Here is a 26,367-nt window from a genome sequence, read left to right as displayed (position 1 = left end):
CTGTAAGCCGCTCTGAGTCCCCTCGGGGAGAAGGGCGGGGTATAAATGCATGTAATAAATAATAAATAAATAAATTTGCAAACTTGTCTGAATTGCTGCTTGATCTCATTTCAAATAATCCATTATTAGCTAACTAGTTCCTATCCCAATATGGAACCATAGGGACTTTATTTCTCATTCCTACAAGAACTGCACATTTACTGTTGGATTAGGACTCTGGAGACCAGAGTTTGAATGCCCACCTGGTCATGAAAACCACCAGATGACCTTGAGTAAGTCACACTTGGCCTCAGAGAAACCTCTCCTGAACAAATCTGGCCAAGAAACCTTGTGATAGGGTCGCCATAGGTCTGAAATGTCTTGAAGGAACACAACAACTACAATTTCTAATATTAAAGAAGAACTGTTTTCTGGTTCCATGACTCTTCTACATCTGTGGAAGTCTTTGTATGGTGTTTTGTCAAAAGGCTCTTGAAATGTCATTTTTATGGTATGTTCTAGATGATCATTTTTATGATGTCTTGCTACTCTCCAAAAATTCTAGAAGTTTGCTGATGAGCTTCTGAGGTTGTAAGAGAACAACCAGTAGTTTAGTTTTTTCTTAAAGAGAGTGAATGTATTTCCTAGTGAATTTGTATACAGTATTTGCATATTTGCTGACATGACAAGCTTTATGAACTGAACTAGTTTTCTTTTTATGTTTTGGTAATAAATCACTACAATCTTCTTTCAATGATTCTTTTTAGCATAAATTTCCATTGAAGGCCTACTTTCCTCAAAATCCGCATTTGCTTGTGATGGTGCTTTTTAAAGATCCAGCAGGTAAGTTCACCCCAGAATCATGGGCAGTATCTCTAAAAATCCTCTCTTAGGTTAAAATATTCAGTTAATCCAAAATAGACTGTATTTTTGGCCATCAGTTTGTAAACAACTTGGGTTAATGTTAATCTTCCAGACCTATCAGCTAAAGGCTTACATCAGCATTTGAACCACATTGCTGAAATACTCAAAACAACAGTAGAAACTAAGGGTGTCAGGTAAGCAACAGAAATTAAGTTTCATTATTCTTTATTTTCTTTTTATTTATTTTCACTTTTTTTCAAAAGTGCTCATTTGTTTCAGACACCTTCGTTGTCTTAATGTAATGTCTTTAGATTTCTTTTATTACTTGTATCCCTCAGCACAAAACAGTTTTGAAATAAAACTGTTGCATTTGAAATGTCTATGGAAGACTTTGGTTGCCCAGTCCAGCAAAGGTTTTGTTTTGTTGCATTTCTTTTTGTTTGTTTTGGTGTAGCAGTACAAGGATCTTCCTATCAGTTTCAGTAAATATATCCTGTATTGAAGAGGACAGATGGTGGAGTGGTCCAGTTGCTCCTTTAAATCCTGTGGTGCTCCATTTGTCACTGAAGCATGAATAGGAACCTTCCATTATTTGGACTGTGGTTTCTATGGGTTAGGTTGGCATTAAAATCAGTCATGTTTGTTAAAATTCTCTTCTCAGCTTGCCAGTAGATTTCTGAATTTTGCAGTCATGCTACAAAGATGTTGCAAATGAAAAATATAACTGGGCATCATTCTCGCTCACATCTCTGTATCAGAGATTTAAGCCCCCAAACCATGAAGCTGTTCATAGTATTAAGTTAAATCACACATTTAATAACAGTCAAGCTACAAGACAGAATGTTTGCTTTTCTTGTAGTGTTGGTTTCAAAATCAGAATAAAATCTTTAGTTTCAAATGGTTTGAAGTCTGCACTATTCTCTCTGTGTAATGTTTAAGTGTATGCTGGAAATTAATTGGTGCATGCCCTGTTATTCTAAAGGCCTTTTACCCTAGCACTCAAGACCTGGCTCTTTACTAGAGCTTTTAATCTATGTTAATTTTATCAATATTTGTATGTATGTATTTTTATCCTTTACAATTTTATCTTGTAAATCGCCTAGAGCATCGTGGATGGAGGGCGATTAATAAGTAATTAAATGATGATGATGATGATTTATTTATTTATTATTTAAACTTATATGCCGCCACTCCCCTAGGGCTCGGGGCGGCTTACAAGAAAGGCTAAAATCTAACAATTTAAAAACATCTTTAAAATATCTTTTTTTAAAAATCTCAAAAACACTCCCCCAGGAATTAAAGTTACCCCTTTTCCCATGATTTTACCACCATTGTGGTGCCTCTTCTGGACATAAATGGTTTGCCAATCTTCATAACTTCCAAGTCATCATATTTTGGAAACCTTTGATGAAATTTAAAATTATAATGAATGGGAAAGCTGAAATACATTTTGGTGATATTCCAGGTCTTGTGGCAACCTCTTTGAGAACTGGCTTTTGTTGGTTCATTTTGGAGAATGGGTCGATATCGCAGCAGAGCAGTTGGTGGTGTCACAATGTGAATCCTCAGGTGCTTTGCTGTGGCTTTTGGTATTTTACTATGAACCAAGTGATGAGAATCAGCGGAGGACTCAAACAATGGTGGGTAGTTCAACTCCTTAACATTTTCTCTCTCTCTGTTTCTCTGTCTCTCTCTCTGTGCACATGTGTGAGGTCTTGATGTAGAAGAGCCTGTTTGCCACGACCTATAGAGAATGCTTTCAGAAGAGATCATTCCTAATTAAATCTCTTATGTTGCTGATATTTACAATCCCCAAGGTTTCCTTTTTATTGAGCATTATGTAGGACAAAGCAACTCAGCAGTGGCTCAGAGGACAGGAACATTTGTGAGGCTGTGAATAAAATGTCAGTGGTGCAATTATGCATAAAATAAGATAAAACAAAAATGCCCATTTGGTCAGCTTAGTTTGTTCCTTTGCCAGTTACTGCTCCAGAATCATTCAGTGACAAGATTTTATAGCACTTGACAGCTTCAGGGTATGAACATGTGTTTAAAACTTTGGGTGGAGAAAAGTCTTTCTTCAGAAATTTAGTTAATTGTACTGTCTCAGTAATGCTTTTCAGTGTCATGCTGGTCTTGTGGTACAGTCCACTCCCTAGACTTTCTGACTTCTATTTAATGCTGATAACACGTCTCATATATGTGTGTGTATGTGTGCATTCATATACTGCTTTTCAATCTAGAAAGATCCTCAGTGCATCCTTGTGGATCCTCATTAAAAATAAATCAGATACAATTAGAATGGGGCTAATTCTATCCTCAAACACCTAGCATTACTGTGTGGTGATGTATTCTCCTGACCCTATCTCCTGACAAAGAGCAGCATTTGCCTTACTCCCCTACAAGACAGAAGATGGAAAAGTTACTTTTTTAGACTGCAACTCTGGAACACCCAGCCAGGAAAGCCGGGGCCTCACAAATTGGGTATTTTTGCTGTTGCAGGGTAGAGAGCCATAAAACTAGATATAGCAGCCATGTCTCGTAGAGCAGGAGAGTGTTGGCCATTTGAATTTCCTTTACTTGGCCATATACTTTCCCAAAGGATGTGAATGAAAATTTATTCTCTTGGATCAGAAAGCCAATTATCCACTATTCCAGTGGTACAAGAGTTAGAGTGATAGTAAACATATGCTTGTTTAAATATACTTGTTTCAATAGACAAAGGCATATGCAAAAATGGTTAGTACATACTAAAGTGCAGTATATACAGTCAAACATAAAGCTGTTGCATTCACAATATAATGAATATACTTATTTCTTTCTATAAGGATGAATATACTCCTTGCAAGAGGCTGTAATGTTCATGAATCAAAATGTTCTTCTTTCTTGTAAAAGGAACTCCCACTATTTATCTCAAGGCCTCTTTTACCTGAACGCCTTTCCTTCCAGCACACTTGGGAAAGTTGTAAAGTTGTAAAACAGTCAAAGCCATGATTTTCCTAATACAGTATGTCTAAACTAAAACCTTTTCCTATTTATATTCACAAAACAAATTGATGTTCCTAGGTCATTGATGTTAATGGCAATGCTTGTGCTAAGAGATCTGGCAGACCTCGTGTGAATGAAAGGCACTTAAAACTACTTGTGTTACTTGTGATTGCATGCACACTATGTCACAAGGACCTAGGTTTAGATATATTATGGTAGTTTCTCTGTGTATCATCAGTGCTTTGTATAAATCAGTGCCAAACAGGAATGACTTCTATGAAAAGCAGGTTTTGTGTTGTTAGCAGCAGCAGAAAATGCTGGGAGATTAAAACCTGGATTTCTGTTGGTAAAAATGATATATAAAGCATAGACATCTCAAAATAATGGCACCATCTGGAAATTTTAATTATCACTTCCTGAGCCCACTTTGAGAAATGCTGCCAAGGATGCTGTTTGCACCTTTAATTTCTATAGTCACTCATGTCCCAACTTGACTTTTACCCCCAGTAAGTATTCTCTCCTCCCACACTTTTCTCCACTTGCAAAACAGACACTTGAGAAAGTAAGGATAAGATCTCTTTCAACTATGTGATATTTGAGGCAGCTTCCACAGAGGGAAGACACATATTAAATCTTTAAGCAGGAAAAAGGAAGTATGAAACTAAAACCATGAAATACATTGGTATTATAGAATATATTACTTTTTAAATGCATTTTGGGGAGAGAGATCTAGAAGTCACACAGTCCTTCAACTCCATGTACTAACCAGTTCTTCAGAATGATTGCACTACTGTACCAAGCACATTGGATCGATTTTAAGAATGTCTCCATTTAATTTATCAGTGATTAGCAGAACAAAGTACGGTATAGTATAATGTATCCTGCCAGGAATACATTCCTGAACTTGCTGTGGAAACAGGAAACCATAGCGAATGAATGAGTTTCTCCAGAGTTGTCCTGGGGTACCCAGCAAATTCCTAGAGAGGTATCCTCTCTATGTATTTGCTACATCCTCCAAAGTAATTATGTGGTAACCTCAGGCAGAAGCATGCCATAGAATTGCCTGGAGGATCTAGAATATTCCTAGAGAGGACATACTTTGTCTGATGCCAGTACAGGAGTTGTGCTGCAATGGCATGTGAATCCAGACACACGGGAGGGATTACCTCCAAACCTTTTTCTACCTCCAAATCCTTTATTTCTAAAAGCCAGCTCCTGTTAAAGGTCCATTCCAGGAACTGCAGTGCAAACAGTCCAGTGTTATCAATACTGGTTGCATCTTTTGTACTGGTTAGTCAACCACTCTGCATGGGGCTCCTCCTCATCATGGTTGCTTTTGCCCAGTTGCCTAGCCTTTAATCATTGCTTAGTGGGAAAGGTAAGGTTGAATGGGACCTCGTTTCTTACACCTTCTCTCCCATCACTATTTTCTTTATTACACTGGCCAAGTGAAAACATCAAGAAAGAAAAGAGGAGCAGGAGAACAACCAGGGGCTTTCTACTGTTTGGGTCTTTAAGAGCCAACTATGTTGATCCTTGCTCCTGCTTCTCATGGTAGTCAACGCATGAAAGCTGGAGATCCTGGAGGAATGGCAGTGCAAAAAAGTGACTTGTCCAATATTAGTATATACAGGCAGGCCCCAAGTTACAAAGTCAGATGACTTACAAATGACTCATAGTTAAGAACGTGAGACAACAGAAAGTGAGAGAAATATGCCCCTAGGTAGGGAAAATCACTCTTAAAAGAGTTATTATAGGGAAAAGGTGTCTCAGCTGAAGCTTTTTCACCAATTTCTGTTTCCACAATTAGCCACATTTTTCAAAATCCAGTTATCACAGAGACAGAAAGTGAAGGGATATCTTCTGAACAGGGACACAGACAGCAAAGGGAGTGTTAACCCTTTCCTATGCTATCCAAAGTGCACTCACTCTCTCTCTCTATGGCTGGAATTACACTTATAAAATGTACCTGTCCTGACTTACAAACAAATTCAACTTAAGACCAAACCTACAGAATCTATCTTGTTTGTAACTTTGGGACTGCTGTATTTAAGCTTGGTCCTGTAAAACTAAAGGTGGGCACTCAGAACAACAGCAAAAAAACCCAGTCTACAACCTCAATATGGTTATAAATATACAATAACTTTATTAATACAATATAGAAGTCATATTGTCACTGGATTACTTCTGCCCTTGAAACAGTTGTTATACAAGAAATCTGTTGACTTTAAAAACAAATTTTAATAACAGAACTGTATCCAATATATTTTATATCATTTTGTTGCATTAGATAACTCCCTCCCTCCCTCCATCTTCTGGTTACACTTACATTGTTTGAAACCAGTGTTGTTGATACTGGCCCAGGCCTTGTAAGGCACCTGGTAGAATCTGGGCATAATTACTGAACAGCTTGGAAATTTTCAAATGAAAAAGAGAGTGGAAATATAATGAATGGAAAAGGAGAAAGCACATGATACTGCTGCTATCTCTGTGGTCATTTATCTGATGGTGTTGGTTGAGGGGCAATATTAGCTCCCTCCTGATCCGAGTCCTACCTCTCCTCTTGGTGTTGCTATGCCTGGCAGTAACAGGTTAATATCCCTGGAGCAGGAGTAGGTGTGTCAGATCCAGGTACCACTATGAGGCAAAAGAGAGTTCCTCAACATTAGGGTCTGTATGTCTGTAGAAGCCATTATCTTAGAATAAAAGCCCCCACAGTTGGATGATTCATTTCTTAGAGATGGAAAGTGTGGAAAATAAAATGCTGTGGGTCTATAAAACTAAAAATGAGACATGTTCTCATACCTATCTTTAAACCAGGAAGCATCTTTATAAATGTTAATAGGGGAAAAAGTCACAGTAAGGAAATCAGTTGCTTAAAGCAGGCAGGAAGGATATGTGTGTATTACTTCTTTTCCCCCCATTTCCTGCAGTGGCTTTTATGTAGCAAATATTTTTAGGTAATAACTGCTTATGATCTGGGCAATAATTTCCTTTAATGCACAGACTTCCAAATCCTGCTTATATTTTGGCTCCAGAAGCTGTTTGTTCTGGCTGCTCCAAGTGGTGAAAGAGAAGGGGGATGTTTTGCAAACAATACTAGAAGGAAACAACCCACCATTAGATTTTATTTGATCAGACAAGGTCAGATTGCATGGGGATTAATTGATTTGTAGCTAAAGTATTATAGGGGGACCCCAGCCTTCTGTTTTTAACCTACAATGCAGCAATTTTCCTTCATTTTGAGCTATGACTTTCACTGTTTCCTTTTATACAAATAAAGGTCAAACCATGGCCCATGGCCCCAGTATTTCATTTTCAAAAATTAAGGGGTTTGGCTGTTGTTTTAGATCTTCTTTCTTTTCTGTTTCTGTCTGTCTTTTTTGGCTCATAACTCCATCTCTACTTAATTGGACCAGGAATCCTTGGTGTACCTTTCCACAACAGAGGTGAGCTTTATTCTTTATACATACATTTATGTTTCCCCATAATTCTCAACAGAGAGAAGCAAAATCTGTTTGCGATCACCTGACAACCTTGTCGAGAGCATCAACCATTTCAGTCCCAGAACTGGAGGTTGTAACTAGTAGCCGAATAGATGCAAGATGTCCTGGTACCAAACACCTGATCAGACATCTGATTGTCAGCTTTCTGCTCTTTACCCCTGGTGGACACACAATAGCCAGAGAATTCATTGATGGTGTAAGTACTGTATTTACTTGAGTATAAGGCGCCATTGATGTATTGTGCCCCTCCATTTTGAAGGTGTGTTGCAAAAAAAGTTGTCAGATGTAACGTGTGGCTTCCCCTTGCCTGTTGATCATTCCGCTGTCTTCTTGCAACAGCTGACAGGCAAGAGGAAGCCATTCTCCTCCAGGTTCACCAGCCTCGGCCCGACAGATGGGCAGCAGTTCCCCCCTAAAGCCTTGTTCACGTGGCCTACAAAACCAAACAGGAGGTTTTGAAGGTCTCATGAATGAGGTCAATTGAAAAGCTGTGGCCCTTTGTCAGGATGAGGCTAGTGAAATTGTCAGCCTCAGCCAGGTTTTTTTTTTGGGGGGGGGGGAGGTGAATTTACATGCATGAATCTAATGCATCATGAAAATTAATATGCACCTCACTTTTGGTTATAGTTTAATCAAAAATGTGAGCATTAGATTCGAATAAATTTGGTATTTCTTTCTCCCTTTTTTTCACCCACAGCTGGGATAAAATACATTTATTGCAACTCCTATGGAATTAATACTTTGCACAGTACAGTCTATAAATAGGAAACTCTAGTGTGTGGAGTAGATGTGAGTGTGCACATCGAGGTCTTTGTGTTGTACAATGAATCAGAAAAAAGGATCATCAAAAAGTGACTGCAGACATTACAAGGCTGATGAAGGTGGAGGAGGGACCCAGAAAAGTATTTTGAATGCTCTTTAGGAAGCTTTTCTACAGCGTGTAGGAATGCTTTTGTTCTCCTTCCTTTTACAGAGAGGTTTGTACTGGTAAATCTCGCCAACAAGCAGGAGGGTATTCATTATTCTTTGAACTGGTCCCTTATTGCAGGCTTGAAGGCAAGACTCATGGCAGTCGAGGAGCAATCTCCTCCTACTCCCAAGATTTATCCTGCATTCTCTCTATGCCTTGAGTCTCTGCAGATTTGAGGTCTTGTCTCTTTATTTACAAGGGACAGTTAATAACTGTGTGGAAGGAATGGAAAAATGCAGCCTTCATAGCTGTCAGAGCCATGCCAGTTTTTTTTAAAGTAGACTTTTGGTAAAAAATATCTCAAAATCAGTACAGAATATGGTAGTTTGGATTCCAGACACCTCAAAGATCAACACAACGTTTAAAAAATACCAACACTGGCTGAAAACAAAACTAGAAATGGTGTTACATCACCATACTTGTTGTAACGGGTTTCTTCTGTTAACACCACAATTTAGGTGTTAGGTCATGTATAGAAAGAGACTTCTGGGAATATTGTTGTTCTTTTCGCCTGCTTTCATCATAATCTTGTATGATGTTTACCCTATGCTATGTACATTTTAACACCTCATAGTCTTTTACCCTCTGACTTGTTTTTTTCAGTGCTGTTCCTTAGCTTTTCCCCTATACACAGTACAATGAGAGTCTTCTCCTTTCTTGTTTGGTACAAGAATAATAAGAAAACTGCCTTTAGAAAAGGTGTTCAATTGCTGGCCCCAAAGATAGCCCAGACAACAGGTTTTTATGGGATGAAATTTTTCCTTGATCCTTCAAGTGGCATTTTCTTCCCATAGAAAGTACTGCCAGGAGTTCTGTGGTTTATTCCAGGCAACATGTTGATGCTGTATCCTCAAAGCAAAATAATTATTTGTGCAAGTGATGATGAATTAGAAAAGATTAAACTATGGAAAAAAGGAGGTTGAGGGCAGGAAGATGGTTAAGGCCAGGAAATTCACAACTCAACATTTAAAAGTCAGCATCAGATGCTAAACTGAAGCCATTAACTAATGCTGTTCAGCTAAAATGTGCTCAAAAGAACCCCATGTAGAGCAAATTGGAATACTCCAAACAGGAGGCTTCTCATGGAAAGACTTCCTTAGATGGGTGCTTTCTCTCTATTCTAAAGGTAGAGGACTTTGAGAAGCTTCTAGAACAGTGGTTCTCAACCTGGGGTTCCCAGGTGTTTTTTGGCCAACTCCCAGAAATCCTAACAGCTGGCAAACTGGCTGGGATTTCTGGGAGTTGTAGGCCAAAAACACCCCAGGTTGAGAACCACTGTTCTAGAATCTGACTTTGGATGAAGAATAAGCTGACTTTTGGGGGCTCTCAAAGCTGATGAAGAAATTTACATGCCAGCATAGTGTATTGGTTTGAATGTAGGGCTACAACTCTGAAGACCCGAGTTTCGAATCCCACTAAGCCACAGAAACAAATGGGGTGACAGGAGCAAGTCAGTGTCTCAGCCTCAAAGGAAGTCAAAAGAAAACCCTCTCTGAACAAATCCAGCCATGAAATCCCTGTGATTGGTTGGCTTTAAGGTCACCATAAGTCAGAAATGAATTCAGGGCACACAACCACAAAACCTATCCTCTAAAATATTGAGATCTCTTAAAAAAGTGATGGTACTGAAAGCTTTGAGCAGGTAAAATAGTCAACTATGGAAAACCAATACATACATTCTTTCCTGTACCAATTTAGCAAATCCTAGCCAAAGGCAGCCCAGGATGTCCTTACTATGGCTAAAAAGCTTTTATTGGAAAGCTCAACACTTCTTTCTTGGGCATGAGAAAAAATATCCTTAGGTGATATGTTTATCAGTGGCATACTTCTTCAGTTGAAATAAAAATAAAAAGTCATCCATTTAAGACTTATGAGCAGAAAGAATGCCCATGGAAAAGCTGATCTGTCCTTCTACTTTGAGTAACTTATGGCAGTTTATAAATGTTATATATTTTTGTAACCTGCAACTCCCAGAATCTCCCAATCAGCAGCGGCCATGCTGACAGGGATATTGTGGCAGTTTTATTCAAAGAAGTTTATTTCCCAGGTTCTGCATTTCTTGACGGAAACTCGTTTTTACTCAGTCATATCATTGATCCAGCTGGCTCAATACTGACCCCATATTTCAGAGGCTCCAAAGACGTTGGTCAGCTCTGCCATCTTTTTCATTATAAAGGTCAATGATTGAATATGGGGCCACTTGTATGCAAAGTATGTACTTCACAAGTCTGCTGGCTTCTCCTTTAAGATAAATGCAACTGAATCAATTATGGATAGTTTTGAAGACAGCATTTTTAACATTGTCATTCTAGGCATATAGGAGAGGTTGTGTGAAAAGAGGCACTCTGCTTTCCTGCAGAAAGTGAATTTCTTTTCCCTTTGTAGTTACTGGCAGTAGATATACACAGAGGTACACAGTTCACTGGCAAACATGATACTCCAAAACTCCGAAGGGAATAAGGATTTCTCTAGAGAGGAAAGTGGAACAAAGTCAGATAACTACCACACATAGATCAGAAATTTTCAATAATGCTGCATGGTTAATAGTGGTCTTGACATAAACAACATGTCCAAATACTGTTTCATTGCCCTGAGTGTTCGCTGGATTTTAACTTTAGTAGTGTCTACTTCAAAACTACTTTTGCTCAGACCTGGTAGAGAGAAGAGAGGTCTTGTTTTCATCAAATAATGCCAACAAGAGTCTCCTACTTATAGAGTTTAGATCAGCTGTCCTAAGCTTGATACCTTCCAGGCATGCCTGATTCACTATTGTATTAATAGGTATGTAGTCTGGGGATGATGGAGTCTGTTTTCCCAGGATATCTGGAGGATACTATGCTGAGGGAGCCTAGCATTTGGAAAGAACATTCCCTTCCAAATAAGTGGAAACAAATTCTTGTCAGAATTGAGTCTTTACAGAGGTTAGCAGGGTTTTGGTCAACAGGGACTATATAATCAAGTCAGCTTCTACTATTGCACAGCAACAAATTAATTGTCTTCAACATAAAACAAGGATAGACAACCGTGACAGGTACCAAGGCTCCTTTTTGCCCCTGAAGGCCTGTGGCAGAACACACTGCCACAAACAATGAACATTATGGAAATGTGCTGTCTCATGATTTCCAGGGTGGTGGTGGTGTCATGGGTTGTGGGGATGGAAGGGATGTTGCTTCTCCAAAACACTTCCAACTCTTCAGGACATGTTCAAGAGCATTACTGCTCCCATTTTCCCCACTGGAGGCTTTTGTGAGGGTCTGGGAAGAACCAAAGACCTGCAGAAGAGTTTTGGGAAGCACATGTTCTGTGTTTATCTTCTTCTCCCTTTTCAGTTTGCAGTTGGAAGTAGTGAAATCCTGGAAGTTATTGGCCTCCTTACCTGCATTTCAAATAGAGTGAGCCAGGATGGAGTGAAATATCAAAGAACTATCAAGCTGGCAAATGATCTTCTCCAGAGACTAAAAAGTGGGCTTATGTTTTTACAGTAATGTTTAATTTGGCCCAGTCATCAGACTCGCCAATCAGATGAATGAGAGACAGCAGTAAGTCTTTTTTCATGAACATTTTTTTTCCAAATTTTAAAAAGAGATCTGTGCCCAATATTTGTGTAAAATGTTAAATCAATTATAAATAAGGTTGTAATTGTTATTAATGATTGCATATAATGGCTGCAATCCAGCATTGCCTAAGCATATTGTAAATATCTGCATGTGGACCTGCATTATCCTAAGCTATATACCTTCTCCTCCAGCTTTACTGAAAAACCTTTAAAGATACTCTGCCGGCCATTTCATGGTTCCTGGTGAACAGGAATGATTGAAGAAGCATCTGGCTATGCCATCATAGCCACCTGCAAAGTGATCACAGTGGCACTGAGACCCTTGGAGACTGACCTCATAGTTTTGCATTTGGCTAAAGGGACCTAGCCAAATGCATCTTTGATCCTACCTGTTCACGACGAAGCACAAAATGGCAGTGCAGGGAGGCTTCAGAGACGTTTGAGTAAAGTTGGGGGCTTTGGGCACTGGGGAGAGGGAGGTAATACCAACTTCCAAAGTATCCAAAAAAGTACATTCACTTGTGTAACACAATTTACATGTGCGTATGTCCCTAACAGAATGTCACGGATCACTGACTAATACTATTTTTCAAGTCACACACAGAGTAGGATGTGCTTATAGTTACAAAGTACTTTTGCTTCACACAATTCAAGATGCACAAATTGTAACTGTATTGAAGTTTGTTCCTTATGTATCTTAAATGCTAATAAATCTAAGGTCCTCTTAGGGTTTATTGGAATCATTTTCTTCTTTCTTTGCCTTGAGATAGCCTTTTTAAAAGTTGAGCAATTTATTGGTGAATTCTTTCCAGTCTAGTAGAACCGCTTGCTTCTGGCAAGGCATTTTGGATATTCTAAGCCCCATCACAACCAAGTGATTGTTTTCAATTCTTTTTGAAGTAAATGCCAACACGATCAGGGATCAACCACCTCTTTGTATTTCTTCAGATTTCCCCCCTTTTTCAAAAGGAAGCTGATCTTATATTTTGCTAAAGTGGCATTAGTCAGCAAATGTGCTACCCTGGGGCAGCGTGGGCCAGAGACCTTTCCTGAACCACAGACCTCCTTTCAGCAATGCCAAGGAAAGGCTTTTGCATTTTAGAAATGAATTTTGTTTGATTTCTCCTTCAGAGCAAACCACTTTATACACTTCCCAGTTTCCATTTGCATAGTTATGTGCATGAAGTCATAATGTTTCCAACTTTGCAGCTAAAGAATCTCAGGAGGGAGAAATAGATCCCATGAAAACCCATCACTTTTTTATTTACTGAAAGGACATACTTCCTGGAAAGTATGTACATAGCTGTTTATTCATTCCTGGGTTTACTACTTTATAGGCTTTTTCATTGAAGACCTGCCCTAGCATGTGGATAATGAACACTTACACCCACATGCACCTTAAAGGATGGAATAAGTTGCAAAAGATACCTAGGAGAAAAAGGAAATTGTATGAATGACAAAATACTTTTGTATTCTTTTGGATGCTATCCTAACAGTGGGAGGCACCTTGTTACTGACATCTATGCATGTAAACTTACACAAGCATACATTTATTTTATGATGGGGTGCAGGGAGCGATTTCCTCAGCCCTTAGTTCTCTGCTCACTATCCCTCTTTGAGATCTGTCAAACATTGGTTGAGGCCACTGCTTCTTATCAGTGAAGAGAGAGGGAGGAAGATGATAATGCAGAATATTTATATACATATTCATGTACAAGTCGACCTCATGTACAAGTCAGGGGCAGATTTGGGGAACAAATTAGTGGATTTTGATATGCCCCATGGATAAGTCATGGGTCATTTTGTGGAAAGGAGAAAGCACTAATGCTCCCCATCTGCTGCTGCTGCCATTTTCCTGCCCAGACATTCAGAAAGGCCCGATGCGGCACATCAGTAGCAAAAATAGAAGCAAAATCTTCTTTTAGATTCTCCCGGGACAGAGTAAGCTCTTTTTTTGTCACTCTACTGAGAGAAAGAGATGGTTCCTTTTTATAAGACTTAAGACACTATATTCACATTGACCAATGGATAAGCTGAATATTTTGGGTTGAGTTTTTTGACTAAAATTTTAGACTTATGCATCAGTATAAGGTATTAACAAAGATGCATTCCTTCTGCAAGTGCACCTTTCTCTCCCTCCCTCTCTCTCACACACCCATCCCAGCAATTTTTTTTATTCTTTGAATTGCCTCTGCCCTATAAGCAAGAGCAGGTCTTCCCACAAGGTTTTATCACTGCTGTGGTGAGATGGGGAAATGGAAGTCGTGGACGAAGTAAAATCTCGTATGCAAACTGGCTGTTAATGTGCATTATACAACTGCAATGTGACTCCCATAGCCACAGAACCAATATATGCTGTTTCATGTATTCACTTACAGCTCCTGTACAAGCTACAATCTCTTCTTGATAACACCATCATTGATCTCACTGAAAATAATCAGGTACATTAACATCTAGTTTAATGTATCCATGTGAGGTCTAGGATTGTGTGCCCTGTAGATATGGGGATTTTACAGTAATTTGTCTGGAACACGCATATCCTTCTCAAAAAGATAGATGATACTTTCTGATCTCAAATCTATGAAACAGTTTTGAGGTTGTTTTCCCCTTCTGGCAATGAGCCCTTAGAGGCATAGATGCACGCAGCTTTCCAGAAGGCCTTTTCACTCCCCCACCGTGCTATGTAATTTTGTGCAGCCAAATTCACAACTGCTTCTTCCACTTAGGCATGCACATTCTGAGCCTCTTTTGCAAATGTATTTACTTAGTATTTTTAATATTCCAATATGATCTCATGCCAAACTTCATATCTGAACATTATTAAGGAGGCTTCACCACACTTATGGTAAAATTACTAATATGGTATTGCTGCAAAACCTTAGTGCAGGTAATGGTTTTTAGATACTTTCTTTGCATTACAGTCTTCAGCCAGGTTAGAAAAACAGCACATTGGCATGTTTTTCGACTGGATATAATTCACAGTAACATCAGCCTGTGGGGCTTCTGAAGTCCACCTACCAAGCTGGCTAAGGCCTGAAAACTGATGTGTTTATTCCTCCCCTGCTTGGGCGTTTCAAAAGACATCTTCTTGGTTGTAATTTCAACGCCACCTTCACTCTGTTTCTGGGAATTTGCATTGGGGTGGTCCATTTGAGAACCAATGCCAAGATGGAGTTTCCCTTGCTTATTCTGGCTGTCCGCCTTCAACCATCTGTCTGACTGTATAAAAGACGTTAAAGCCGCTGCAGCCGCGTTCTGAAGGGCTTAAGTGTACTCCAACTGACTGGCTTCTTTTAAGGACCAACTCTGAAGAGCCAGCTTAGGCGGCCATTGAGTCTCACTCACAATTCCCCAGCCCCAAGAGCAATCCCAAAATGCCCTGGACTACTGTCAGCTGGCACCATCAAAGCTTCAGAAGTAGAGCCCCTACCAGATATTCGTATCTCTTTAAGGAATAATTTAAATATTGAGAGGCAGAAGAAAACAATTTGGCAACTTCATTACTGCTAAGGATTTGGGATTTTAGCTTGTTCAATTTTCTTTTCTTTTTGCTTATTTTAATCACAGCAATTCTGTTTAGGCTTTATTAGCCAGTTAATCTGAATAGTGAAAAGGAGGGGAAAGCTGTATTTCTTCAAATATTGTTGTGCATTCCTAAACCGTTCCCAAGTATTTTGGTTCTGTTTCATTTTCTGGGTTTCTTACACAACTCCTTGCACTGAATCAGGTTACAATCCCAAAGTTGTCTCTTTTGAAATCTGGAACATTTTTCCCCAAAGTGAATGGTTTTATGGAGCTTCCATTTGGTTCTGTTCATTTAATGTCTTCTATACTGTCCTAGTTCAACTTTTTAGTATAAGCCAGTTCAGTGCAAATGATTTTTTGTCCCCTAGACATTTAAGTCACTAGAAAAATAGGTCCACCAATCAAATGCTTTTTTAAAGAATTTCCTGTTTGATACCTTTGGTATATTGGGTGTTGTGTAAGAACTCTTCAGTTGCACTTGTACTCCTGGGGAAGAAGGAACCATGGCTGCTATGTGACTTTGAGTGGACTCTGATACATGGTGATTTTGTCATCCTGGGTTTTTCTGGCAAGATTTATTGTTTGATATTGTCATTACCCCAAGAAATTATGAGTTACTCAAGTCACCCATTTTATGTCCATAGCTGAGAGGATTCAAACCTGCTTTTAGAGCCCTGGGGTGCATCTATACCAGGCCTGCACAACTTGGAAGAGGCTAAAATTAGGCAGACTAAGTCCCTTAAGACCACACATAGGTTTTTAGCACCTCACTTCCCAAGTGAGATATTATTAGTGACTAATTAGGATTATTGTTTTTGTTATGTGCCTCCACATCGTTTCAGATGTAGGAAGACCCTATCACAGAGTTTTCTTCTCAATATTTATTCAGAGGGGATTGACCTTTGTCTTCCTCTGAAACAGAGAGAGTGTGACTTGCCTAAAGTCATTCATTGGGGTTTAGAGCTATAGTCTGAGGTTTCACCCATTACACTGGGCCATAGCCAGAAAAAAAAACCTGTGTGTGTGTGTGTGTGTGGGGGGGGGGGGGGTCAAAACTTTTTTTTAGTGAATCATGAAGAGTAGTTCCTTAACGCAAAATCATTGAGAAATCAGGATCCATCGATAAACTTCAGTGTACACTCAAGACAGATAAACTTCAGGGGACACTCATGGGGATTTTGTTAATCAGTAACAATTCATGAATAAACCAGATTTTTTTTAAACCTGAAAAATTTAGGGGTGGGGGTTGAACCCCTAAAGCCCCACTTGGCTACAGACCTGCCACTACATCACACTTTCTGAATTCCTTCCCTCTTTCTCCTACTCACTTTTCTTTTTTTCTTACTTTTCTTCCTTCCCTGTTTCCTACCTATCTATCTTTCTTGCTTTTCTCCCTTCCTCCTTCCTTCCCTCCCTTTTCCTACTTCTTTCTTTCTCCCCTCCTTCCTGCCCTTTTTAATTTCCCCCTTCCTCTCCCTGTTTTTCATTTCTCCCTTTTCTCCCTCTTTCCCCTTTCCCCCTCCTTTTCGCAGGAGAAAGCTTCCAGTGAAGGTGGGGATGAGTGACTCTCAGAGGGCTGCACCAAGGACTTGTGCAGGCTGCATGCACAAATCTTGGGCTGTATGTTGTGCAGGCTTGATCTGTGCTGCAGAATTAATTCAATTTTACACCACTGTAACTGCCATGGCTTAATGCTATAGATTAATGGGAGTTTGTTTTACAAGTTTTTTAACCTTCGCTACCAAAGGATGCTGGTGCCTTTCTGAACTACAAACCCCAGGATTCAATAGCAGTGAACCATGTCAGTTAAAGTAGTGTGAAACTGCATTAATTCTACAGTATAGATGTATCCTAGTGCAACACTAAAACCACTTAACTGCCTAATGAGCATGAATCTCCTGAAATAGTTGTAGAACCACACTTGTCCTTCCTCTTCTAGAGGTGCTTATGAAATACTTTAAAGACTAATAAGTATCTTGTAGAAGCTTTTGTAGACTGATATTCATAGACTCAAAGAAAAATATAGCTCAATCTACTGGAGTCATTCTGCTAACAAAAGGATCCATCTCTGGAAGGCAATTGTGCTTCATTTTTGGGGGCCGCTTTCTTTCCCCCACAGCTCATAATATTTGGGGAAGTGTCTCTTGTCTAGCACTTTTTTGAGGGGAAGGACAGTGAAGTCCACTTCTGCTGACCTAGTGGTTTGCACTTAAATCTGGATCCCATCCAATGTATGCTTGCTTTATGAAGAGAGAATGTGGTATTTGCGAAGCAACATTATAATCCTCATTGAAAGGAACATGGAATATTTAGAATTGGTTTCAAGATCCTCTACCATGGCCTATTTTAAGCAATTTTACATAAGCTTGGCAATGTTAATGAGTTGTAAGTATGCATCATGATGCTGGAGTTTTGCAATAAATGCCCACACTGGTCACCTTGCTGGTGGCCCTATGTAGTAACATAACAGCAGCCCCGTACAGGATACAGACATTACAGAACCGCCCACTTCTTATGCCTATAGACGTTAAATCCACTTATGAAGATACGTCCTCAACAGAAATCTGGCATATTTTCCAAAATAAGATTTAATTGTTGTTTTGAGAGACATTCGCAGCCTTACCAAACAGCTTCTTGGTTAGAATTCTTTCAAATGGGAGCATCCAAAGAGATGATGAAACAGCAGTATGAATCTTATGTCTACTGCCCCTTCTACTACAGGCAGTTACAAATAAGATGAGTTCTGTAGGTTTGTTTTTAAGTTGAATTTGTTTGAAAGTTGGAACAGGTACATTTTTAACAGTAAAAAACCAGACAAAAATATATCTTTTAGCTTTGGATAGCAAAGGGAAGGGTTAACACCCCTGTGGTATTTGTCTTGCTGTCTTTTAGAAGATTTCACCTTACTTTCTGTCCCTTGTTGACAAAACAAAGATTGGTTATAAAGCTTCAGTGGAGACACCTTTTTCCCATGATAACTCTTCCAGGAGTGAATTTCCCTTCCTAGGCATAGATTTCTCTCACTTTCTGTTGTCTCACCCCCGTTCTTAACTCTGAGTTGTTCATAAGTCAGGTGTTAAGTCTGGGCCTGCCTGTATTCTAGTAAAGTGTGTGTCCACCGAGGTAAGTTGAATACACAAAGAGGTACTTGAATACTTAACTTTGTAATTTAACAAAACAAAATAAAAACAGCTATATGTCTCAAGGAAATTGACATGGAAACACACCTCTTTCATGTACCCAACAGCAATTAGCAATTAAACTTTCAGAAGCTCTTTACTCAGTTGGGTGAGAAAGGAAGAGTAAAAGACTAACTTGCTTTTTACCCGTTATTCTCTGCAAAAACATGTGAAATGGAGCATAACTTTCTTCATGAAAAGCTTGGATACTTTCTTGAATACATCAAAAGGTCTACATTAACAACTACTGCAGTAGCTCAGTATGGTGCTATACAGGCGGCAGATTTTACCTCAAAGTTGGAAGGCTGAATCCAGGACCACTAACTGAGCATAATTCTGCTAATTAGAGACGTGGGAGGCACAAAGGGAGAGGAAATGCCTGCCTGGACATACATGCGCAATGGGTGGGGGGTGCCCCTTGACTCAGGGCACTAGGCTTCATACTGCCAGAAGAGTTCTGGATATTCTTCTTTTCTTTTTCTGCTCATTAGTAAATGCAATGGTAGCTCAAGAAACAGCAATGAAATAATCCTAAATCTCTAATATATAATAAAAAAACCAACGTTTAAAAGTGTCTATAAAATTTATTGCAAATAATTACAAAGTAATGCCTTCTATAAATGGATCAATAACGGAATTCATTTCATTTAGACATATGTCACTTCTGCAATATATTACACCAGAATTATCTACATCTAATGTGCTTATATTAAATTGTGAGTTACCTATGAAACATCCCTGGGAAAGATGGATATCTGCGCACTTTTCTTCTGTGGGAAAAAATACTCTCACAGGTTCAAGACAAGATCTCCTTTTTTGCCTATTATGTTAAACAACAAATGTGCTTCAAATGTTCAGGAATTAGATTAATAAAGAAGTATTCTCCAAAGTGGCTTAAATTAATTTTAAAACAAAATCATCATTGGTTGCTTATACTAAAAAAAGATATAAAATGCCTACTTAAATGAATATTTTAACTTTTCCTGATGGCTCTTTTGAGCCCGGATTGGGCACCTGTAATCCAGAACTGTCTTAATTCTCAATCAATTAACTAGGGTAAAATTGTCAGCTGATTGTTTTAGCAGTCACATAATCCTTCCTTTGATGTCCAGGTTCAAGGAAATCCTAATACAACCAGTATTTTGTAGTAGACATATTAAAAGGCTCTGATCTTTCCTGCAAGGGAAACAGTCCGAGAATGTATTACTTGGTTACAATGAAAGAATCTTTACATTTAAAAAATGCTTAGTAAGGAAGGAGTTGACTGTTTTTTACTGTCCACATGAAAGGGTATATCCATGAATCTAATTTTCCTTAAATGCACGCAGTGTGAGAGAATCACAACAACCGAACTGACATCCATGTGAATATCACATGCTCCATTATGAGGCTGAATGTGATTTGAGAAGACAGGAGGCAAGAACATTCCAAGATATAAAAGAAAAGCCACATCAGACTAGCATGAAGAGATATAATAGTTTTGTGGCCACCAGAACAAGGGCCTTTAAAATATACTTAATTGGAAAGAGCAATAACTCGGGAAAGGGGGGGGGGGAAATATCACAGTGGTGTCGATTTCTGAAAACTGATTAGATAGTTGAAAAGCAGAACCAAGCACTCAGGATACATCTGCATTATCTTTTTTAACACAATCAGAATATCCCTCTTCATCTCACCCACCCACTGACAAAGCTATTGTCTTCTTCTGCAAGACTGGCATGTAGTCCGTGTAAAACTTTGTCCACATCCAAATATCAGTTTGTTCTATCTGTGGTTTCAGGCATGAAGTAAGAGTTAAGCTTTCACAGATGTCTCTGTACTTAGGAAGGTAGCTTTATTTTTTTTATAAGCTTTAGGGCTCGACTCCTGTTCCTGCTGAACTGAGCCAGTGTGTAAAATCAGAACTGATATCAGCTCAGTAGGCACCGGAGGACGGGTCCATCCACAGCCTGGAACAGCAGCAGCTGCAAGGGGCAGCTCCAGCAAGGAAGAAATATCAGCAATCATGAGTAACATGCACTGCTAAGCTGCACCTCAGGACACAGAATAGTGAGAAGTCTTATATAAAATACAGTTAACTTCACAGTAGCCTCAAAGTGGCTAGAAAAACTAACACAAACCTTTAGACAAATATGGATTATTTCTATACTGTAGTAAAAGGAGAATGCTTTCCCATGTAGATCAGTTTCCTTCTTGACAGGAGGAGGAAGTACACATTGCATAAATTCTTCATCTGCAAATTCGACATTATGGAACTACCTCAGCAGCAGCAATCAAACCGAAAATTTAATCAAGTTTCCATCTCAACTTCTCTTTAGGTGCAGAACTTAGCCACTGTGAACAAAGAGGAAATCAATCACTGTTCACCAATCAGCTAAGCTCTGCACCTCACCAGAGAGGTCTTCCTCCGAACATAGTTTAAATAGCAGCTGAAGTCCTTCAGTGACTTGTTTGGACAATGTAAGGGTAGCAGATCCATGAAGTTCCAGCAATAAATGCGAAATTGAGATTATAGAGGCTGTTACAGAGGCCAGTGTCATGGTTATGTGGTAATCCCTGGCAATGTGATTTTCATCTTAAGTCACAAATCAGCATGCCAGGAACCCAAACAACCAAAACCAGAAGGACACGTGTTGGCTATTCTCTCAAGTCCATCCAGATAATATAAATATGAATAAACCAACCATTCCATACATTTAACTAAAATACTACAATGTTATTTGAACTGCCATTTTGACAACTCAAAATGAGTTATAAGTTACAATTCTAGAAAACAGCAAAAATGAGTACGTGGAAAAGTTACATTTTACTAACGGAATCAGTAACTTTACCATTTTAAGTTGATGAAGACTGCCAAATTATTGGGGCAAAAGTGGGGAGATGCTTGAGGGATGCACTTATACAGCAGCAGAATGGCCCCTTTTCTTCTACAGTGTAGATTTGGCACTGATTATGCTGCCACCTAAATGGCGTATTTACAAACTAAGCTTTGCAATATTTATCTAATGCGCCCTTGCCCTCTGAAAGAAAGAATTCTGCACAGACAACTTCATAACCATTCCACATGAATTAACATTATGTGAATAGAATTGAGAATTTGTGGGGCGATTGGGTTGGCAGCAACAGAAGACCTCTGGCAGAACAGTGGATTATACAAATTGGGGGAGAAAATCCTGCCTACTCCAGCCCTATGCCACCCACTAAACCAGCTCTAAAGGGATGGAAAACCCTCTGGATTGAATTATAAGGTCATGATGACAGCTGTTTGGGAGAGAAGCCCAATGTTCTGCACATTTCACCACTATCAACGCAAGTGGAAATGAAATGAACATGATTTTTGTAGCAACAGTGCAAACTGAATTTTGCACATATGTGGCTGATCTGTCTGTAATCGTACCATGAAATATTTTATGTGCATCCCTTTCTAAATATAATTTCTGCTGAAACTTTGTATAATACTTCAATTACAAGGTTAGATGAAAAATCCCAAAGAGCCAAGTTTCATGAGTGCTGCCAGCAGACAACAAAAAGTTAAGATATCCTGCCCTTGGAAGGATCTTAATACAGTAGAGTCTCACTTATCCAACACTCGCTTATCCAACCTTCTGGATTATCCAACGCATTTTTGTAGTCAGTGTTTTCAAAACATCATGATATTTTGGTGCTAAATTCGTAAAGACAGTAATTACTACATAGAATTACTGCGTATTGAACTACTTTTTCTGTCAAATTTGTTGTATAACATGATGTTTTTGTGCTTAATTTGGAAAATCATAACCTAATTTGATGTTTAATAAGCTTTTCCTTAATCCCTCCTTATTATCCAACATATTCACTTATCCAACATTCTGCCAGCTAGTTTATGTTGGATAAATGATACTCTACTGTACTAATATTTAATGACTCTGGACAAGTATCACAAACTGATATCTGAAATGGGACACATATAACAGTTAAATATACTGCTTATAGTGGAGTTAAAATTGTTATTGGTATTTAGACATGTATGTTTCTACACAGATTGCTGACATCTAATCTTTTGAGCAGTCCCTGCTAATTCTAGATAGCAAGCTGAAAACTGAGAGAACTAATTGTTTCTGACTGTATATATTTCAAGGGAACGACAAATAATTGGCATTATAGACAATGTCATGTTCAAATAATTCCTTTCTTATATTGTTCCCCAATTGGTACAGTTCACGTTTAACCATTTAATCAAAACACATAATCAAAAATGTACAGATTCTGTTTATAACATATATATGCAAAACATACATTTCAAAAAACAGGATAACTTCCCCATCTTCCCCATCAAAAATGTTGTGAATTGTGGGTTATATAATACAACCTATACTTTGGACAGTATCCTAAGTTTTGTTATTGTGCCTTCAAGTCAACTTCAACTCTGTCATAGGGTTTCTTGGAGAGATTTCTTCCAAAGAGGTTTGCCACTGCTTTCCCCTTAGGCTGAGTGAGTGCAGCTTGTCCAAGATCACCCACTGGATTCCCATGGTTGTACTGAGATTCAAGTCTTGGTCATAGGCCAAGACTACACTGGTACACCAGGCTGGCTGCCTATTTTTTATGAGTCTAACTTCTCTATGGGTTTTTTTGTTTTGACTCCAGTCCATAGCAGTCTGACAAAATACTGACCTAAATTGAATACTCAGATGCCACGGTTTAGACATATAATGGTGGCATTCTGTTAGGGACATGCCCATGTAAGTGGCCTTTATATGTGTGGGTGACCTTTTTCGGATGCTGTGGGGATTGGTACTCTCTTCCTCCCTCGGAACTGCATCCAACTATATCCTCATAGCTAGACACAAAAAGATCACATGAGCACTGAGATTTGCCAGTGGAACTAGCTTCCCTGATCTTACCTGCTTTCCATGAAACATGGTATGGCCATGGAGTAGTGGCTCGAAGAGCTTTATAATAAGTCAAGAGGTATATGGTTTAGCGTAACATAGATCTTTTGCTGGTATTTATACTACACTGAGGAGACCCAACTGAGGGTACTGCATGACACCATAAAAATATATGGTCAACATACAAGTTCCACATTGTCATCTTCACCTTTCTCTCTACAAAGGCATATAGTCTGCAGAATTTAGTATTCCCTGCTGATCTCCCTTCCAAGTAGTAATCAAGCTTGGTTCTACTTATCTTTCAGGATTACAAGGCTTTGGTGTTGTTTACTTATGGTGTTTTTAAAAATGATTTATAAACCATTTTTCTCTGAAATTGTGTTTTGAAAATGTAACTATTTGAAAATAGAAATCACCTCATCAAAATAACATCTCTGCAACTACTTTAGCGGAGGACACATCCATTTGGTCACGGGTTGTAGCAAAAATTTTATGTGCAATTTCTTGTTGTTTCGCATCCTCATTCAACATTAATTCTCCATATAGGTAGACACCCATTGCCTGCAAAGAGGGGGAAAAGAAGAAATCCTATAACATAATCAGTTTCAATATGAATGTTTTCAAGATACTAATGACTGCATGTGATTTTGTTATTCAGTCACATAAAGTGCACATTTTCTGCCAGAAATGCACAACCAAGTCACAGCTAAGTATAACACGATAGAAAGTATGAAGTTAATCTTGTGGCCATTTAGAATCTATGGAGTTCTAGTCAATTATCTTAAAGGAATTAATTGCCACAACCTGTGACAAAGACAGAGACTATAGTATCCATTACTTATATGAAGAAAAATACAGGCAACTATTCATAATTGTTATTAGACACCACCATTAGTTTTTTTCTGTTTGAACCCAGGCATCTTCACAGAGTGGTGTGAATTATTTGAGTTTTGACATTCCCACAACTCACGTATTACCTTCCTTACAGAGTTATTAGTACAAATATTTTAAAAATCAGTGATGTTCATGAATTTAGTTTATTTAGCCACTGTTTATGAGGAGATAAATTGTGAAGCTTACCTGCTAGTGAAAGGCTAAAAATGACTCACTGTATTTTAAATTGTATTTTTATGAGACTGTATTTTTAAATTTTATTTTATTTAGGTACAACTCTCCAGAAAACAATACAGTTGACAGACTATATGTAATAGAATAAGTCATCTTCCATGTTCAAATATAGCATACAGGGGTCAAACAAGAGGAGAGGCTGTTAGCCTCAGGATTCTCGTTTGACTTGTTCCATAGGGAGGGAGGGACCTAACTATCCACTGATCCATACGGCTGAACTGATGTTCCTACTCTTCGAATAGAACTAGTAAAACTAGGAGATTTGGGGACATTTTTAATTGTTATGTTCTTCGTTGATGACTCTAACACTATCTTTTATGTTGATTCCTGGCAAATTGGCAAGCTACCTTTTTGTATTTTATCTTTATATGATGTAAGGCTGCTTGTGGGTGCTTGACCCAAGGAGGTGGCTTAAAAATAACTAAAAAATGAATAAAATGAGACTTTCCCCTGGGTACTGTTCACGGCTAAATCATATTCTAACTTATTGTTCACAAACAGGAAAGAGCTCGAGCAAAAATTAAAATATCCTTTCTTACTTTTAGTTTAATAAAATTTCCAAATGAATATGTATACGTTAGAGCTGCCGGTTTACAAACCATTGGATTTAATCTGCTGCAAATAAACTCAGCTTGTAAAATTGGGATTCTATGAAACTTAGCAGAAACAATAATTTTTTTCTTTCAATGAAAGGAAAAGTAAGGAAGGAGGATTACATGAATGTAATATTTTGTTGACACACTTCTTGTTGGAACGTATTGTGCAAAATCACGGTTTGTGAAAACTGGGCCCCATATTTATGAGATGGGGGGAGGGGGAGAAGGTCTCTTCAAAATACTATGACTCTAGCAAGTAGGGCGCAAATCCCGTAACCAAAGTATTGGTTAGTAACTTCTATGATAAGTTTCCGAAAATCTACCATCTCTTGCCAAAATGGAAAATAAAGTCACCATTGATCCTCGCTCTGATTTGACTATTTCGTAATCATTTCTCCATAACTCAAACATCCAGATTTAGAAAACACTGTTAGTTCTGTTATCCTGAATGGTAAATGGTCACATTTGCATATTCTACAGACTCCTGAACAACCAAGTGGTCTTTCAAAACAGGAAAAATACAATGAGTTACTTTGACTTCATGTATTATATGACATTTTGTTACAGGAATTCTTTTCAAAGGGGCATCAAAATATAAATCTGTGGTTGTTCTAGTTCCTATTCAAAATAGACTGGTGTTCAACTTGATTTTTAATATGCGGCATCAAATTTCCGTTGGTATAAACATATTTGCAGCAAACTACTTTCTATGACCATCATGCAAGAAGTCTACTTGAGTGAACTATAAACCTAGGAATGCTGAGGACCTCAATGGAAACATTTTTGTGTGTTTTTCTGTGGGTAAAGTGGTATCAGGAAAAGGGACACACAAAGTTGTTCAGAGCTTCATTCTATGAAAATGTATTTCCCTCTTCATGGAAGTAATTGTTGCGGCCTCCTAAGTGTTCTTATTTCAGATGGTAATTTACACATGGGGGAAAACATGGAAATGTGTCAAAAATAATATGGCATCAATCTACTTTTCTCCTTTCTTTCATACAAGGTTGGAAGTATGAGCCTGTTCACAAATGAAGTGGACAGATGGGCAATGCTGTGCTTTTTGAACTCAAAATCACATCCAGACATCTGACAATCGTGGATCCCAACCACTGGTTTGCCAGAGATTTGGGATTTCAATTCCAAGATGGTCCAGCCAATTTAGCCAATATCAAGAATTCTGGTAACATCTAGAGGACAAAAAGTAT

General features: G+C 38.6%; 2 protein-coding genes and 3 non-coding genes across 19 annotated transcripts in view; 1 reads left to right on the top strand and 4 right to left on the bottom strand.

The window, feature by feature from the left end:
- fancc (FA complementation group C) overlaps positions 1 to 12,603 on the top strand; it is an 83,713-nt gene extending 71,110 nt beyond the window's left edge. For all 4 annotated transcript variants that reach the window (XM_003216508.4, XM_008103220.3, XM_062972079.1 and 1 more), the window contains 5 exons: positions 747 to 822; positions 956 to 1,037; positions 2,309 to 2,483; positions 7,333 to 7,533; positions 11,637 to 12,603. In XM_003216508.4, coding sequence (XP_003216556.1) covers positions 747 to 822; positions 956 to 1,037; positions 2,309 to 2,483; positions 7,333 to 7,533; positions 11,637 to 11,792 — 690 coding nt within the window. In that variant the 3' untranslated portion in view covers positions 11,793 to 12,603. The remainder of the gene's footprint in view (positions 1 to 746; positions 823 to 955; positions 1,038 to 2,308; positions 2,484 to 7,332; positions 7,534 to 11,636) is intronic.
- The window catches only part of aopep (aminopeptidase O (putative)), a 275,804-nt gene continuing 255,389 nt past the window's right edge, over positions 5,953 to 26,367 (bottom strand). For 10 of the 12 annotated variants that reach the window (XM_062972067.1, XM_062972071.1, XM_062972073.1 and 7 more), the window contains one exon: positions 19,132 to 23,999. In XM_062972067.1, the coding sequence (XP_062828137.1) occupies positions 23,859 to 23,999 (141 nt within the window). In that variant the 3' untranslated portion in view covers positions 19,132 to 23,858. Of the gene's footprint in view, positions 10,776 to 19,131; positions 24,000 to 26,367 lie in introns of those variants that run through there. The other 2 variants (XM_062972069.1, XM_062972068.1) reach the window with 2 other exon arrangements.
- On the bottom strand, positions 20,419 to 20,511 carry mir24-2 (microRNA mir-24-2). The gene has a single exon (NR_129938.1). It is a non-coding gene; the product is annotated as a microRNA mir-24-2 (primary transcript).
- Positions 20,883 to 20,958, bottom strand: mir27b (microRNA mir-27b). Its single transcript, NR_129942.1, has one exon. It is a non-coding gene; the product is annotated as a microRNA mir-27b (primary transcript).
- Positions 21,101 to 21,186, bottom strand: mir23b (microRNA mir-23b). Its single transcript, NR_129936.1, has one exon. It is a non-coding gene; the product is annotated as a microRNA mir-23b (primary transcript).

This window comes from Anolis carolinensis, chromosome 2, assembly GCF_035594765.1.
Source record: "Anolis carolinensis isolate JA03-04 chromosome 2, rAnoCar3.1.pri, whole genome shotgun sequence".
In the NCBI taxonomy this organism is placed as follows: domain Eukaryota; kingdom Metazoa; phylum Chordata; class Lepidosauria; order Squamata; family Dactyloidae; genus Anolis; species Anolis carolinensis.
Note: the sequence above shows the minus strand (reverse complement) of the source record. Positions and strands in the feature narration are given on the sequence as shown.